We start from the raw sequence: 15,724 nt of genomic DNA on the forward strand, positions 1-15,724 counted from the left end.
AGGTGCACTGCACCGGCAGCATAATACCATGGATTTGCATTTTCATCGTCAGAAAGTTATCCAAAGATAGTCTGTACTTAGTAATCTGCAATTACGAGTCTATTATTATCACTGGACTAGGTTCACAGTTGCAAAGTGGTGAAGGCTTGCGCTGTGGTGAACAGACAAAGAGAGAGGGTATTTCGCTGAACACAAATGTCACTGTTTTGGATTCAGAATAGAACCTCAGATGAATATTTTTGTGTACATGATTCATGGTAAGACTAACTAAAATGTGGCAACCGACAAATACCTAAAGCATCCCAGCATGAATTCTCAAATAGGCCGCAAACATCCGGATCAAGCTGTCCCGATGTAGCTTTGCAGGCGTTCAGACCGTCGCCACATACGCGTCCGATAATGTGATCCCACCCAAAACCATATCCCACGCCCGCGTCCTCTCCCGCCCGGCAGCTTCGCTTCCCGCACCGTATTCATACCGACCCAAAGCGGACACGATCGGTCACTGGAGTCAGCATTGAAGCAGCGCGCCATCCGAGAACACCGTCTGCGCCGCGTCTGCTCAGTTTTCGCACATGTTCAATGCCAGAGCGACGTACCGGATATGTTGATGGGAAAACTTTCTAATGCATTGAAGCCGGTTGTCCATCCGCCCGCTTTTCAAACGTGACATGAACAAACACGATAAATTTCATGCAAACTGGACAATCTTCAATCAAACTAGATGAAATGCATGAAAAAATTAACATATTTCATTAAACAAAGCGGACATGAGATTTTTCAATAGAGCAAAAGTTCCTAGTCTAAATCTTCACCGGCCGTGGAAATGTCTGAGTTCCACATCCTGTTCTTTCCCACGTCCGGCGAGGAAGAGCAGGACATGGGGGCACGTCCGTGTCCCACCTCCCACTCTTCCTCGCCGAAGTCCGCTGCCTGGTCGCCGATGTTTGTTGGTGGCGGTCAGGTCGATGATTGACCTGGACGGCCCCGCTTCACAGTCGTCGCGGGCTGGCGCGAACGAGGAGACACTCATGATAGTGGTTGGAGTGTCTTTGTCCTCAACTGCCACCGCCTACGCCACCATCGCCTTGTAACCGGCACGCAACCTCGAAGAGCTGCTGGTCGACGAAGGTCGGGTCCTCCACGACCATGGCCGCCTTGCTCGCCGTAGACATGCCCATCCACTAGTCAGTGATGTGCGAGGAGGCCAAGGTTGTAGCGCGTTTGTCCCTCTGTGCCCTCCGGATGGGGTGAATGGTCTCCGTTGGATGGCGGCTCCTATATCATTGTCCGCAGACGCGTCCGAATATGTCCATGGACGCATACTATGTCCATTTTAGAGGATAGCCTTGGAGATGCCTTTATTTGTTTGTTTGTTTGGAAAAGTCGCCAGAGAATGTTTGTTCAGTAATCATTATTTTTTTATCGAATACTTGGATCTTTCAATGGTCGATTTGGGCTGACCTGAACTTGGGCGCAGCCACTACTTTCCGCTCTGGACCTCCCACGGGCACGGCAAGTTGGCAATTGTTCAACCCGATCTGCCTCAACAACAACAACAACAACAAAACCGCTCAACCTGATGCGCTCAAAACAAAAAGCTCAAATGCGCCCAAATCAAAAACAAAACAAGTAAATTGCTGCTTTTTCAAAAAAAAATAAGTAAGCTGCTGCTTTAAAAAAAAACTGCTCGATGTAAACGTGCCCTCTAACTAAGAGGAGCGCCCCCCCTGTTTAGTTTAACCCACAACGTTTGGTGCGATTATGATCCACCAATCTGGCTTCAACTACAAACACAGAGCAGCAGTTTAGTCCTAGTACTGCCAATGTGCCTTGGATTCGACTTCTCTTGAGGCGCACAGATGCTTAGATTATTGGAGACCCATCGAGTCGAGCCCCGCGCAAGAAACGGAACGGACCAGTCGGTGAGGGGTCAATGGAGCGCGTCCCACTCCCACGTCAAAACTCGGTCGGTCGGCCATGCGGGCCTAACTTTTTTTCAGCACGTCACGGAGCCTGTACACACGGAAGCCGACTAAAATACAGCTCAAAGGCTCGCTCCCGGACGAGCAATCTCGGAACTCATCACTGTCAAGGCTAGCTTAGCTCGTTGACCAAGGAAGCAGCAAGCGAAGACTCCTTCCTCTAGCTCGATCGCTACGTCGAACGAACGAACTCAGAAAAGTTGGACCGGAAATCGCCAAACTAGGGCCACTGCTTGCTTCACGCACCAATACTGCAGTAGGAGTACATGTCCGTAGCTTATATAGCTATTCAAGAACCAACCAATTCGTCGCACTAGTTTTATATAGTCACAAAGGACTGACAGATTGACAAACTGCCGGAGGTAGAAACGCGTAGTTACCCGTACTCTGGTCCGTGCAGAAATCCACCGAACGCGTCAATTCCTAGCTGCTACGTACGTATCACCGACTGCGTCCACCAAAATTACATTACATGCAGTCTTTCCGTGCGAGAACCCGTCAATGGGAATTCAACGGAAATTACCCTTGGCAACCACGACACCATCTACCACATTATTCTCCAGGGGAAATGAAAAGTGCTAAAGCAGGAGTATCAGCCTCTGATCTGATCGCTGCACCAGCATTTCGCTCCTAATTCTCCTATTCTAATCGGTGGGTTGGTACCAGAAAACCAGCACTAGTGCTCGCTCGCTCCGTCGCTCGCTCACGGTTCGTGTCCGGAGGAGGAGGGAGGGTGGGTGGCACGTCACCCGATCGACCGTTCCGGCTAATAAGAAGAAAAAAGTCTCTTGAGACCGACGGCACGTGGGGCAGGCTGTACCAACGCTCCTTCTTTTCCATACCCTGCGAAGTTAACCAAATCCAATTTATGATCGTCCTATGAGCTGTTGGGCACACACGATCGCGCACAGGCGCAAGCCGGTGACAGGCAGCACGTCCGAGCTGACCACTAACCGCCGCTCCCGTACCTGCCGGCGCCAGCGTCAGCGACCGGCGACAACGACGCCGCAGCGGCGGCGGGCAGCACAGTCAATCAAGTTGGGAAAAATTGCTTTTGATCTGTAGCACTGTCCCAATATCAAGTTTCTTTTAGTCTAGCAGAGACCACACATGTGCTCATTTGTATTGGCATCATGGTTGGTGTCTGATCACTGCCACGCAGACTGCACATGTTGCCCATGTTGGCATACCACAAAGGGTCAAGCCGAGGATACGCTATGCCCCCAGTTCGTTGAGCCGTCGGACGTTGCTGCGAAACATGGACATCTTCCACGGATCCAACGGCGCATCAGCCCAACGACAGCGACTCCAATGAACTGACTGCCGATCCGAGACACTTCTTGATCAGATCAGATCAAAGCAACGACGCCCTCGCTCATTAATGACCAAAATACGACGGGCAGATGAATATGATCCCACCACCTTTATTATCGAGCAACGCACGCAACCGGGCAGGGCAAAGGAAAATGTAAAAGCAACCCGATCGATGGATGGATGGATCCACCCACCCACCAGCACATGTCGAATCGATCCCAAGCAATCTGTCAAAGTGTAAATTAACCTCTACTATTTCAATTTTTTTTCGAGGCGATCAATCATGCCGTCACGATTGATTGTTACACTTTTGATCGAAGGAGCCTTTCTTGTTACAATTATTGTTCCCAAAAAAACAACAAACATATATTACTCGTATATGTCACAAAAAAGAAGAAGAAAAGAAATGATAATAACAAGAATTAGAGAGGAGAGGGGGGCGGCTAATTAATCAAAGTGCGGGTCTCGATTACTTGCGGCGGGTCTTCTCCTCGGACGTGGCCCGGCCGTCCTGGCCGGCGGCGCAGAAGGCGTCGGCGGGGCCGCCGGAGCGGATGACGTAGTGGGCGAGCGAGGGCGTGCCGCTGCCGGCGACCCGGTTCTCGTCGCACAGGAACTCCTTGCTCACCACCTGCTCCACCTCGAAGTTGAAGTCGTGCACCAGCACGTCCGTGGGGCCCTTGGCGGCGGTGGCGCCGGAGCGGGCGAGCACGGCCGTGGTGAAGATGGACGGCATCCGGCCGGGGGAGTTGGGGTTCCACCCGGACGGCCCGTCGATGAGCACCACGTCCCAGGGCACGTCGTAGAGCTCGTTGGGCAGGTCGTTGATGGCGAGCCGGCACTCGGAGAAGAGCAGGTTCTGCACCGGCCGGCACTCGGCGGCGCGGGAGCCGCGGGCCGCCTCCAGCAGGTCCCGGAAGTCGCGCACCTTGGTGGTGTAGGAGACGTCGTAGGCCTCCAGCCCCGGGTGGCGCGGCTCCAGGTACTTGACGTAGAACTCGTTCTCGTCCAGGTACACCGTGCGGCCGCCGTGGTTGAGCGCGAGCCAGAGCGGCGACTCGGCGCCCAGGCCGAAGACGAGCAGGTTGCAGGGCCCCCGCGCGCGCAGGATGGCGGAGATGGCCCGGATGTCCGTGTCCGTCATCCGGTGCGTGGCGTTGGAGAAGGAGGCGTAGTGGACCAGCGCGTCGAACACCGGCAGCGGCAGCGCCGCCCCGGAGCCGGCCGCCGCGTTAGACGAGGACGACGAACCCAGGCGCGAGCCGGAGGACGCGGCGGAGGCGAAGCCGGAGGAGGTGTAGAGGAAGGTGAGGAGCGTGGCGAAGGCGAAGCAGGAGGCGAAGACCAGCAGCAGCACCCGCCGGGGACCCGTCGCCGCCGCCGCCGCCTGCAGCTTGTCCCGGCTGCCGATGGACTTCATCGATCGCCCAAGGAGCTGCGTGGGGATGGAACGATGGGAGAATCAATCGGCGTGGCTGAGCTGCGTGGGGACGGAGACCGTGGGGAGGAGAGGGGAAAGGTCAGCTGGCCTCGTGTGTGTGTGTTCTCTCGGTCGACCCAGCTTGGCTCAGCTCGGATTGGGGGAGGAAGGTGGGATATTTTGGTGGGTTCAAGTAGCAGGGGAGTGAGTGGAGGCTGGGGAGAGTTGTTACGCTGTCTCGACGCCATCTACCGCGTCGGGTTGGGTCGGGTCGGGGCACGTTGTTCGTGCGGAGGAAGAGGGCGTGGTATTATTTGGCTGGTGTGTGGCTTTTGCATTAGTTTTTGGCGGGTGGGTCGCTGCTGACTACTGAACGCTGTGACGGAGCCCGTAAAATCCGGCCTTGTAGGAGGACGTACGTACTCTCGGGCTGGTGTCATCATGGTATGAGCGTGGGGGTCTCAGAGGAGGACGCGGTGTGTGTGTGTGTGTGTGTGTGTGTGTGTGTGTGTGTGAATGAATGAGTGAGTGAAACTCGGCGTCATACGGCATCTGACATTGATGAGAAATTGAGAATTTGCGCATTGGCCGACGAAGTTTCGGTGTTGTATGTTTGAGTGCAATCGACGATGGCAAAATTGGAATGCTTATTCTATCCATGTCCATCCATTTTCCACAGCAGCCGCCGCCCCGTGGTACTCGCTCCCGAGCGCCTTCGCGTCGCTCCTACCATCCAGCGCCCGCGTCGCCAGGTGAAGCTCGATCCCGAGCTGCGCGTCCCCTTCTGAACCGCTCGTTGGTCACCGGAGCCCACCGGTGAGTAGCTCCTCCTCCGCCAGTCCCTCTACTTCCTCCTTCCATATCCTCCATCTCTCATCTTTCGTATTCTTTCTCGTAGCCATGGCAGCCCAAGGAAGTTCCAGTTCGGCCGCCATCTACGGTGGAGCCAAGCTCGACCCAGAATGCCGCCACCCTGCCAGAGCTCCCCGCCACCGGATCTACGTCGCCCCTCCTCGGATCTGTCCATCCACGCTGCTACGAGCCCCGTCTGCCATCGCGTCCTTCACATGCCTCCTGCACCGCCGCGGAGGAGCAGCGCCTCGTCCAGTTCGTCTGTTATCAAGACTTTGGAGTGATGTATGCATCAGGTGCGATTTGTTTTTTGTACTGCTAGAATAGTGTGGGTGGTAGTTGTTCCCAGAACCCACTAACATATCAGGCACTATGCATCTACTGTACCATGTAGATTGATTCACTGTAAGTGTGGGATTTACAACCTTCACTGATTATAATTAACAAGGACAAACACCAATTATAGTTCTATTCTCTGATGTAGTACTATAGTTTGTTTTGCGTTATTGGAAATTTGTGGTACGAATGTGAGGTTGGGGAAAATGAGTGGCAATAATATCAGGTTTCTTTTTCTGGACCAGGTGTTTTGTTCCTTGTTTCCTTATTTTGTGGCAATGTTTAGCCTGGTAACTTATACGTTGTTTAGCCTTGCAGATTCTAGTGTGTCAGCATGATATGTGTTCAACTTTGCATCACTTTGCTTAGCAAAATCTGTATGATTTTGTTTGTAATGTGTTAGCCTGTTTGGCTCTTTTTTCAGCATGGTATCTAAACTGTTTATCTTGACAATTCATATTTTTTAACTCGAATTTGTTTCCACTCAGCTTGAGCCCGATAACTTATATGATGTTAGTCTGGTAGCTTTCTACTGTATCAGCATAATAACACTCACTTCGATATCATGTTTTAACTCATTTTATTTTTCAGCATGGTAATTCAATTGTTTCTACCTGATAATTCATATGTTATTTGGCCTGATAATTATACCATGTGTGGTAGTTTAACTTGATCTGCTTCGAACACTTTAACTTTACGTTCAACCTGATAACTTATGCAACTTGATGCTGATAAATTATAATATGTCAGCACGATAGGTCGTGATGTGTCAGAATGGTTAACTCGGGCTGCTTTTTTCAGCAATCATATTTTTACTTCATCTTGATGACTTATGCAGCTTGAGCATGATAACTTATAATATACTGTGTATCACCCTGATAAGTTCAAGTATGTGGGCATGATAACAACCAATTTTGTTAGCTTGATTAATTCTTTTTTTTCAGAATGGTACCCTAAACAATTTCTACATGATAATTTATACTTTTTAGCCTGATAATTCATACCTTTTTGGCCTGATAATTATACTGTGTGTAGCAATTTAACTTGTTCCGCTTTCAACACTTAATTTTTTTACTTTCAACATGATAACTTATGTAACTTGAGACTGATAAGTTACAATATGTCAGCCTGATAAGTTGTGATGTGTCCGAATGATTAACTTGAACTACTTTTCAACACTCATGTCTTTACTTCCACTTTCACTTTTATTTCCCTATTTAACTCATTTTGTTTTTTAGTGTGGCAACTCCAATTTTGTTTCCACCTGATAATTCATATTGATTTAGCTTGATAAATTACATTATGTCAGCATGTATAACTCTAACCGCTTTCAACACTTATAATTTTACCTCAACCAAATAACTTATGTGACTTGAGCCTGATGAATACAAAATGTCGGCGTGATAACCTGTGATGTGTTACAATGTTTAACTCGGACTGCTTTCAACACTCATGTTTTACTTCATCTTGATGACATAGGCAGCTAGAGCCTGATAACTTCAAGTATTTCAGCATGATAACAACCATTTTTGGTTAGCTTGGTTAATTGAATCTATTTTTTCGGCATGGTACACTACCTAATAATTCATATTGCTTTAGCCTGATAAATTATACCGTGTGTATTGTTTAATTTGATTTTGCTTTCAACACTTTATTTTTACATTCAACATGAGAGCTTTATGCAACTTGATAACTTCTATAGTGCCAGAATGTTTAACTCACACTCTTTTAGCTTGTTCAACTCATTCTTTTTTTCCAGCATGGTAACTTAAATTGGTTCTAGCTGATAATTCATACTGCTTTGGCCTCATAACTCACATTGCTTCGGCTTGATAACTTATAGTATGTCAGCATGCTTAACTCTACCCTTGTGATTTTGTGGTGACATGCATATGTGATCATATCTCTAGGTTTAGGAAGAATTTTACATAGTTAGCAGATTGATTATGCTAAATTCTCACCATGGCATGATGCAGGTTACCCAGCTTGCTAGGTAGTAGCAAAAACACTACAGTAGTGATGTAGTTACGTGGGTGGTTGCGGTAATATCTAGTATTCGAATTGATAATTGTCCATGAGTAGTTCAAACAACCGATGTAATGTTGCCAGTAAAAAAACATATGAACAATATGGGTAACTCGGGTAACTCTTTACAGAATCAAGAACATTCGACCTATAAGTCATTGAAACGTTGCCAAAAACATCCTGTTTAATTTGATGCCTGATAAGTCTGGTGTGAATAGTGTTGGGGAACGTAGCAGAAATTCAAAATTTTCCTACGTGTCACCAAGATCTATCTATGGAGAAACCAGCAACGAGGGGAAGGAGAGTGCATCTACATACCCTTGTAGATCACTATGCGGAAGCGTTCAAGAGAACGGGGTTGAAGGAGTCGTACTCGTCGTGATCCAAATCACCGGAGATCCTAGTGCCGAACGGACGACACCTCCGCATTCAACACACGTACAGCCCGGTGACGTCTCCCATGCCTTGATCCAGCAAGGAGAGAGGGAGAGTTTGAGGAAGACTCCATCCAGCAGCAGCACAACGGCGTGGTGGTGGTGGAGGAGCGTGGTACTCCAGCAGGGCTTCGCCAAGCACCGCAAGAGACGAGGAGGAGAGAGGTAGGGTTGCGCCAGGGAGAGATCAAATCGTCTGTGTTGCAGCCCCTTAACCTCAAGTATATATAGGGGAAGGGGAGGAGGGTGCGCCCCCTCTAGGGTTCCCACCCCTAGGGGGCGGCAGCCCTAGATGGGATGGAGGGGGGCGGCCAAGAGGGGGAGAGGGGGGCGCGCCCTAGGGTGGGCCTTAGGCCCATCTGCGCCTAGGGTTTCCCTTTTCTCCTCCTAGCTGCGCCTTGGGCCTTGTGGGAGGCGCACCAGCCCACTCAGGGGCTGGTCCCTTCCCACTCTTGGCCCATGCAAGCCTCCGGGGCTGGTGGCCCCACTTGGTGGACCCCCGGAACCCTCCCGGTGGTCCCGGTACATTACCGATAAAACCCGAAACTTTTCCGGTGATCAAAACAGGACTTCCCATATATAAATCTTTACCTCCGGACCATTCCGGAACTCCTCGTGACGTCCGAGATCTCATCCGGGACTCCGAACAACATTCGGTAACCACATACAAACTTCCTTTATAACCCTAGCGTCATCGAACCTTAAGTGTGTAGACCCTACGGGTTCGGGAACCATGCAGACATGACCGAGACGTTCTCCGGTCAATAGCCAACAGCGGGATCTGGATACCCATGTTGGTTCCCACATGTTCCACGATGATCTCATCGGATGAACCACGATGTCGACGATTCGATCAATTCCGTATACAATTCCCTTTGTCTAGCGGTACGATACTTGCCCGAGATTCGATCGTCGGTATCCCGATACCTTGTTCAATCTCGTTACCGGCAAGTCTCTTTACTCGTTCCGTAACACATCATCCCGTGATCAACTCCTTGATCACATTGTGCACATTATGATGATGTCCTACCGAGTGGGCCCAGAGATACCTCCCCGTTTACACGGAGTGACAAATCCCAGTCTCGATTCGTGCCAACCCAACAGACATTTTCGGAGATACCTGTAGTGTACCTTTATAGCCACCCAGTTACGTTGTGACGTTTGGCACACCCAAAGTATTCCTACGGTATCCGGGAGTTGCACAATCTCATGGTCTAAGGAAATGATACTTGACATTAGAAAAGCTTTAGCATACGAACTACACGATCTTTGTGCTAGGCTTAGGATTGGGTCTTGTCCATCACATCATTCTCCCAATGATGTGATCCCTTTATCAACGACATCCAATGTCCATGGTCAGGAAACCGTAACCATCTATTGATCAACGAGCTAGTCAACTAGAGGCTTACTAGGGACATGGTGTTGTCTATGTATCCACACATGTATCTGAGTTTCCTATCAATACCATTCTAGCATGGATAATAAACGATTATCATGATCAAGGAAATGTAATAATAATCAATTTATTATTGCCTCTAGGGCATATTTCCAGCAGTCTCCCACTTGCACTAGAGTCAATAATCTAGTTCACATCGCCATGTGATTAACACTCACAGGTCACATCGCCATGTGACCAACATCCAAAGAGTTTACTAGTGTCACTAAACTAGTTCACATCATCATGTGATTAAGACTCAATGAGTTCTGGGTTTGATCATGTTTTGCTTGTGAGAGAGGTTTTAGTCAACGGGTCTGCAACATTCAGATCCATATGTACTTTGCAAATCTCTAGGTCATATTATAAATGCTGCTTCCACGCTCCACTTGGAGCTATTCCAAATGGTTGCTCCACTATACGTATCCGGTTTGCCACTCAGAGTCATTCGGATAGGTGTTAAAGCTTGCATCGATGTAACCCTTTACGCCGAACTCTTTATCACCTCCATAATCGAGAAACATGTCCTTATTACTCCAAGGACAATTTTGACCGCTATCTGGTGATCCACTCCTAGATCACCTTTGTACCCTCTTGCCAGACATGTGGCAAGGCACACATCAGGTGCGGTACACAGCATAGCATACTATGGAGCCTATGTCTAAGCATAGGGGACGACCTTCGTCCTTTCTCTCTATTCTGCCGTGGTCGAGCTTTAAGTCTTAACTTCATACCTTACAACTCAGGCAAGAACTCCTTCTTTGACTGATCCATCTTGAACACCTTCAAGATCATGTCAAGGTATGTGCTCATTTGAAAGTACCATTAAGCGTTTTGATCTATCCTTATAGATCTTGATGCTCAATGTTCAAGTAGCTTAATCCAGGCTTTCCATTGAAAAACACTTTCCAAATAACCCTATATGCTTTCCAGAAATTCTACGTCATTTCTGATCCACAATATGTCAACAACATATACTCATCAGAAATTCTATAGTGCTCCCACTCACTTCTTTGGAAATACAAGTTTCTCATAAACTTTGTATACACCCAAAATCTTTGATCATCTCATCAAAACATACATTCCAACTCCGAGATGCTTACTCCAGTCCTTAGAAGGATTACTGGAGCTTTGCATACTTATTAGCATCTTTCAGGATTGACAAAATCTTCCGGTTGTATCACATACAACCTTTCCTCAAGAAAATCATTGAGAAAACAATGTTTTTGACATCCTATCTGCAAGATTTCATAAACAATGCAGTAATCGCTAATATAATTCCAACAGACTCTTAGCATCGCTACGAGTGAGAAAGTCTCACCGTAGTCAACTCCTTGAACTTGTCGGAAAACATCTTAACGACAAGTCGAGCTTTCTTGATGGTGACATTTACCATCATTGTCCGTCTTCCTTTTAAAAAACCATCTGTACTCAACAGCCTTACGACCATCGAGCCCTTCTGCCAAAGTCTACACTTTGTTCTCACACATGGATCCTCTCTTGGATTTTATGGCCTCGAGCCATTTATCGGAATCCGGGCCCACCATCGCTTCTCCATAGCTCGTAGGTTCATTGTTGTCTAGCAACATGACTTCCAAGACAGTATTACGTACCACTCTGAAGTAGTACGCATCCTTGTCATCCTACGAGGTTTGGGAGTGACTTGATCCGAAGTCTCATGATCAATATCATAAGCTTCCACTTCAATTGGTGTAGGTGCCACAGGAACAACTCTTTGTGCCCTGCTATACACTAGTTGAAGTAACGGTTCAATAACCTCATCAAGTCTCCACCATCCTCCCACTCAATTCTTTCGAGAGAAACTTTTCCTCGAGAAAGGACCCGATTCTAGAAACAATCCCTTATTGCTTTCGAATCTGAGACAGGAGGTATACCCAACTGTTTTGGGTGTCCTATGAAGATGCATTTATCCGCTTTAGGTTCGAGCTTATCAGCCTGAAACTTTTTCACATAAGCGTCGCAGTCCCAAACTTTTAAGAAATGACAGCTTAGGTTTCTCTAAACCATAGTTCATATGGTGTCATCTCATCGGAATTACGTGGTGCCCTATTTAAAGTGAATGTGGTTGTCTCTAATGCCTAACCCATAAACTATCGTGGTAATTCGATAAGAGACATCATGGTATGCATCATATCCAATAGGGTGCAGTTATGATGTTCGGACACACCATCACACTATGGTGTTCCAGGCTGTATTAGTTGTGAAACAATTTCCACAATGTCTTAATTCTGTGCCAAACTCGTAATTCAGATATTCATCTCTATGATCATATCATAGACATTTTATCCTCTTGTCACGACGATCTCTCACCTTCACCCTGAAATTACTTGAACCTTTCAATAATTCAGACTTGTGATTCATCAAGTAAATATACTCAACATCTACTCAAATCATCTATGAAGTAAGAACATAATGATATCCACTACACGCCTCAGCATTCATTGGACTGCACACATCAAAATGTATTACTTCCAACAAGTTGCTTTCTAGTTCCATTTTACTGAAAACGAGGCTTTAGGTCATCTTGCCCATGTGGTATGATTTGCATGTCTCAAGTGATTCAAAATCAAGTGAGTCCAAACGGTCCATTTGCATGGAGTTTCTTCATGCATATACACCAATAGACATGGTTCGCATGTCTCAAACTTTTCAAAAACGAGTGAGTCCAAAGATCCATCAACATGGAGCTTCTTCATGCGTTTTATACCGATATGACTTACGTGGCAGTGCCACAAGTAGGTGGTACTATCATTACTATCTTATATCTTTTGGCATGAACATGTGTATCACTATGATCGAGATTCAATAAACCATTCATTTTAGGTGCAAGACCATTGAAGGTATTATTCAAATAAACAGAGTAACCATTATTCTCCTTAAATGAATAACCGTATTGCGATAGACATAATCCAATCATGTCTATGCTCAACGCAAACACCAATCTCGATGGTAGAGGGACCGTGTGATGTTTGATCACATCAAGCTTGGAAAAACTTCCAACACATATTGCCAGCTCACCTTTAGCTAGTCTCCGTTTACTCCACAGCTTTTTATTTCGAGTTTACTAACATTTAGCAACCGAACCGGTATCTAATACCATGGTGCTACTAGGAGTACTAGTAAAGTACACATTAACACAATGTATATCCAATATACTTCTATCGACTTTGCCAGCCTTCACATCTACCAAGTATCTAGGGTAATTCTGCTCCAGTGGCTGTTCCCCTTATTACAGAAGCACTTAGTCTCGGGTTTGGGTTCAACCTTGGGTTTCTTCACTAGAGCAGCAGCTGATTTGCCGTTTCATGAAGTATCCCTTCTTGCCCTTGCCCTTCTTGAAACTAGTGGTTTCACCAACCATCAACAATTGATGCTCCTTCTTGATTTCTACTTTTGTGGTGTCAAACATCGCGAATATCTCAAGGATCATCATATATGTCCCTGATATATTATAGTTCATCACGAAGCTCTAGCAGCTTGGTGGTAATGACTTCGGAGAAACATCACTATCTCATCTGGCAGATTAACTCCCACTCGATTCAAATGATTGTTGTACTCAGAGAATCTGAGCACAAGCTCAACAATTGAGCTTTTCTCCCTTAGTTTGCAGGCTAAGAAATCGTCGGAGGTCTTATACCTCTTGACGTGGGCACGAGCCTGAAATCCCAATTTCAGCCCTCGAAACATCTCATATGTTTCGCGACGTTTCAAAACGTCTTCGATGCCTCAACTCTAAACCGTTTAACTGAACTATCACGTAGTTATCAAAATGTGTATGTCAGATGTTCGCAACATCCACAGACGACGTTCGAGGTTCAGCACACTGAGCGGTGCATTAAGGACATAAGCCTTCTATGAAGCAATGAGGACAATCCTCAGTTTACGGACCTAGTCCGCATAATTGCTACTATCAACTTTCAACTAATTTTTTTCTAGGAACATATCTAAACAGTAGAACTAAAGCGCGAGCTACGACATAATTTGTGAAGACCTTTTGACTATGTTCAGGATAATTAAGTTCATCTTATGAACTCCCACTCAGATAGACATCCCTCTAGTCATCTAAGTGATTACATGATCCGAGTCAACTAGGCCGTGTCCGATCATCACGTGAGACGGACTAGTCATCATCGGTGAACATCTTCATGTTGATCGTATCTACCATACGACTCATGCTCGACCTTTCGGTCTCTTGTGTTCCGAGGCCATGTCTGTACATGCTAGGCTCGTCAAGTCAACCTAAGTGTTTCGCGTGTGTAAATCTGTCTTACACCCGTTGTATGTGAACGTTAGAATCTATCACACCCGATCATCACGTGGTGCTTCGAAACAACGAACTGTCGTAACGGTGCACAGTTAGGGGGAACACTTTCTTGAAATTTTAATGAGGGATCATCTTATTTACTACCGTTGTTCTAAGAAAATAAGATGCAAAAACATGATAAACATCACATGCAATCAAATAATAGTGACATGATATGGCCAATATCATATAGCTCCTTTGATCTCCATCTTGGGGCTCCATGATCATCTTGTCACCGGCATGACACCATGATCTCCATCATCATGATCTCCATCATCGTGTCTCCATGAAGTTGCTCGCCAACTATTACTTCTACTACTATGGCTACTGGTTAGCAATAAAGTAAAGTAATTACATGGCGTTGTTCAATGACACGCAGGTCATACAATAAATAAAGACAACTCCTATGGCTCCTGCCGGTTGTCATATTCATCGACATGCAAGTCGTGATTCCTATTACAAGAACATGATCAATCTCATACATCACATATCATTCATCACATTCTTCTTGGCCATATCACATCACATAGCATACCCTGCAAAAACAAGTTAGACGTCCTTTAATTATTGTTTGCATGTTTTACGTGGCTGCTATGGGTTTCTAGCAAGAACGTTTCTTACCTACGCAAAAACCACAATGTGATATGCCAATTGCTATTTACCCTTCATAAAGACCCTTTTCATCGAATCCGATCCGACTAAAGTGGGAGAGACAGACACCCGCTAGCCACCTTATGCAACTAGTGCATGTCAGTCGGTGGAACCAGTCTCACGTAAGAGTACGTGTAAGGTCGGTCCGGGCCGCTTCATCCCACAATGCCGCCGAATCAAGATTGGACTAGTAACGGTAAGCATATTGAACAAAATCAACGCCCACAACTACTTTGTGTTCTACTCGTGCAAAGAATCTACGCAATAGACCTAGCACATGATGCCACTATTGGGGAACGTAGCAGAAATTCAAAATTTTCCTATGTGTCACCAAGATCTATCTATGGAGAAACCAGCAACGAGGGGAAGGAGAGTGCATCTACATACCCTTGTAGATCGCTATGCGGAAGCGTTCAAGAGAACGGGGTTGAAGGAGTCGTACTCGTCGTGATCCAAATCACCGGAGATCCTAGTGCCGAACGGACGGCACCTCCGCGTTCAACACACGTACAGCCCGGTGACGTCTCCCATGCCTTGATCCAGCAAGGAGAGAGGGAGAGGTTGAGGAAGACTCCATCCAGCAGCAGCACAATGGCGTGGTGGTGGTGGAGGAGCGTGGTACTCCAGCAGGGCTTCGCCAAGCACCGCAAGAGACGAGGAGGAGAGAGGTAGGGCTGCGCCAGGGAGAGATCAAATCGTCTGTGTTGCAGCCCCTTAACCTCAAGTATATATAGGGGAAGGGAAGGAGGGTGCGCCCCCTCTAGGGTTACCACCCCTAGGGGGCGGCAGCCCTAGATGGGATGGAGGGGGCGGCCAAGAGAGGGAGAGGGGGCGCGCCTAGGGTGGGCCTTAGGCCCATCTGCGCCTAGGGTTTCCCCTTTCTCCTCCTAGCTGCGCCTTGGGCCTTGTGGGAGGCGCACCAGCCCACTCAGGGGCTGGTCCCTTCCG

At 47.2% G+C, this 15,724-nt stretch overlaps 1 protein-coding gene across 1 annotated transcript; it reads right to left on the reverse strand.

Annotated features, from left to right (window-relative positions):
• Positions 1 to 3,527: 3,527 nt before the first annotated feature.
• Positions 3,528 to 4,994, reverse strand: LOC125540041 (protein IRX15-LIKE-like). Its single transcript, XM_048703613.2, has one exon. The coding sequence runs from the start codon at positions 4,717 to 4,719 to the stop codon at positions 3,769 to 3,771; it is 951 nt and encodes a 316-aa protein (XP_048559570.1). The 5' UTR covers positions 4,720 to 4,994; the 3' UTR covers positions 3,528 to 3,768.
• Positions 4,995 to 15,724: the final 10,730 nt, after the last annotated feature.

Source organism: Triticum urartu, chromosome 2A (genome assembly GCF_056163025.1).
Source record: "Triticum urartu cultivar PI428250 chromosome 2A, HENAU_Tu73, whole genome shotgun sequence".
Classification (NCBI taxonomy): domain Eukaryota; kingdom Viridiplantae; phylum Streptophyta; class Magnoliopsida; order Poales; family Poaceae; genus Triticum; species Triticum urartu.

Excerpts from the sequence above, each read along its gene's own strand:
- LOC125540041 (XM_048703613.2), bottom strand. The coding sequence starts at position 4,719 with ATGAAGTCCATCGGCAGCCGGGACAAGCTGCAGGCGGCGGCGGCGGCG.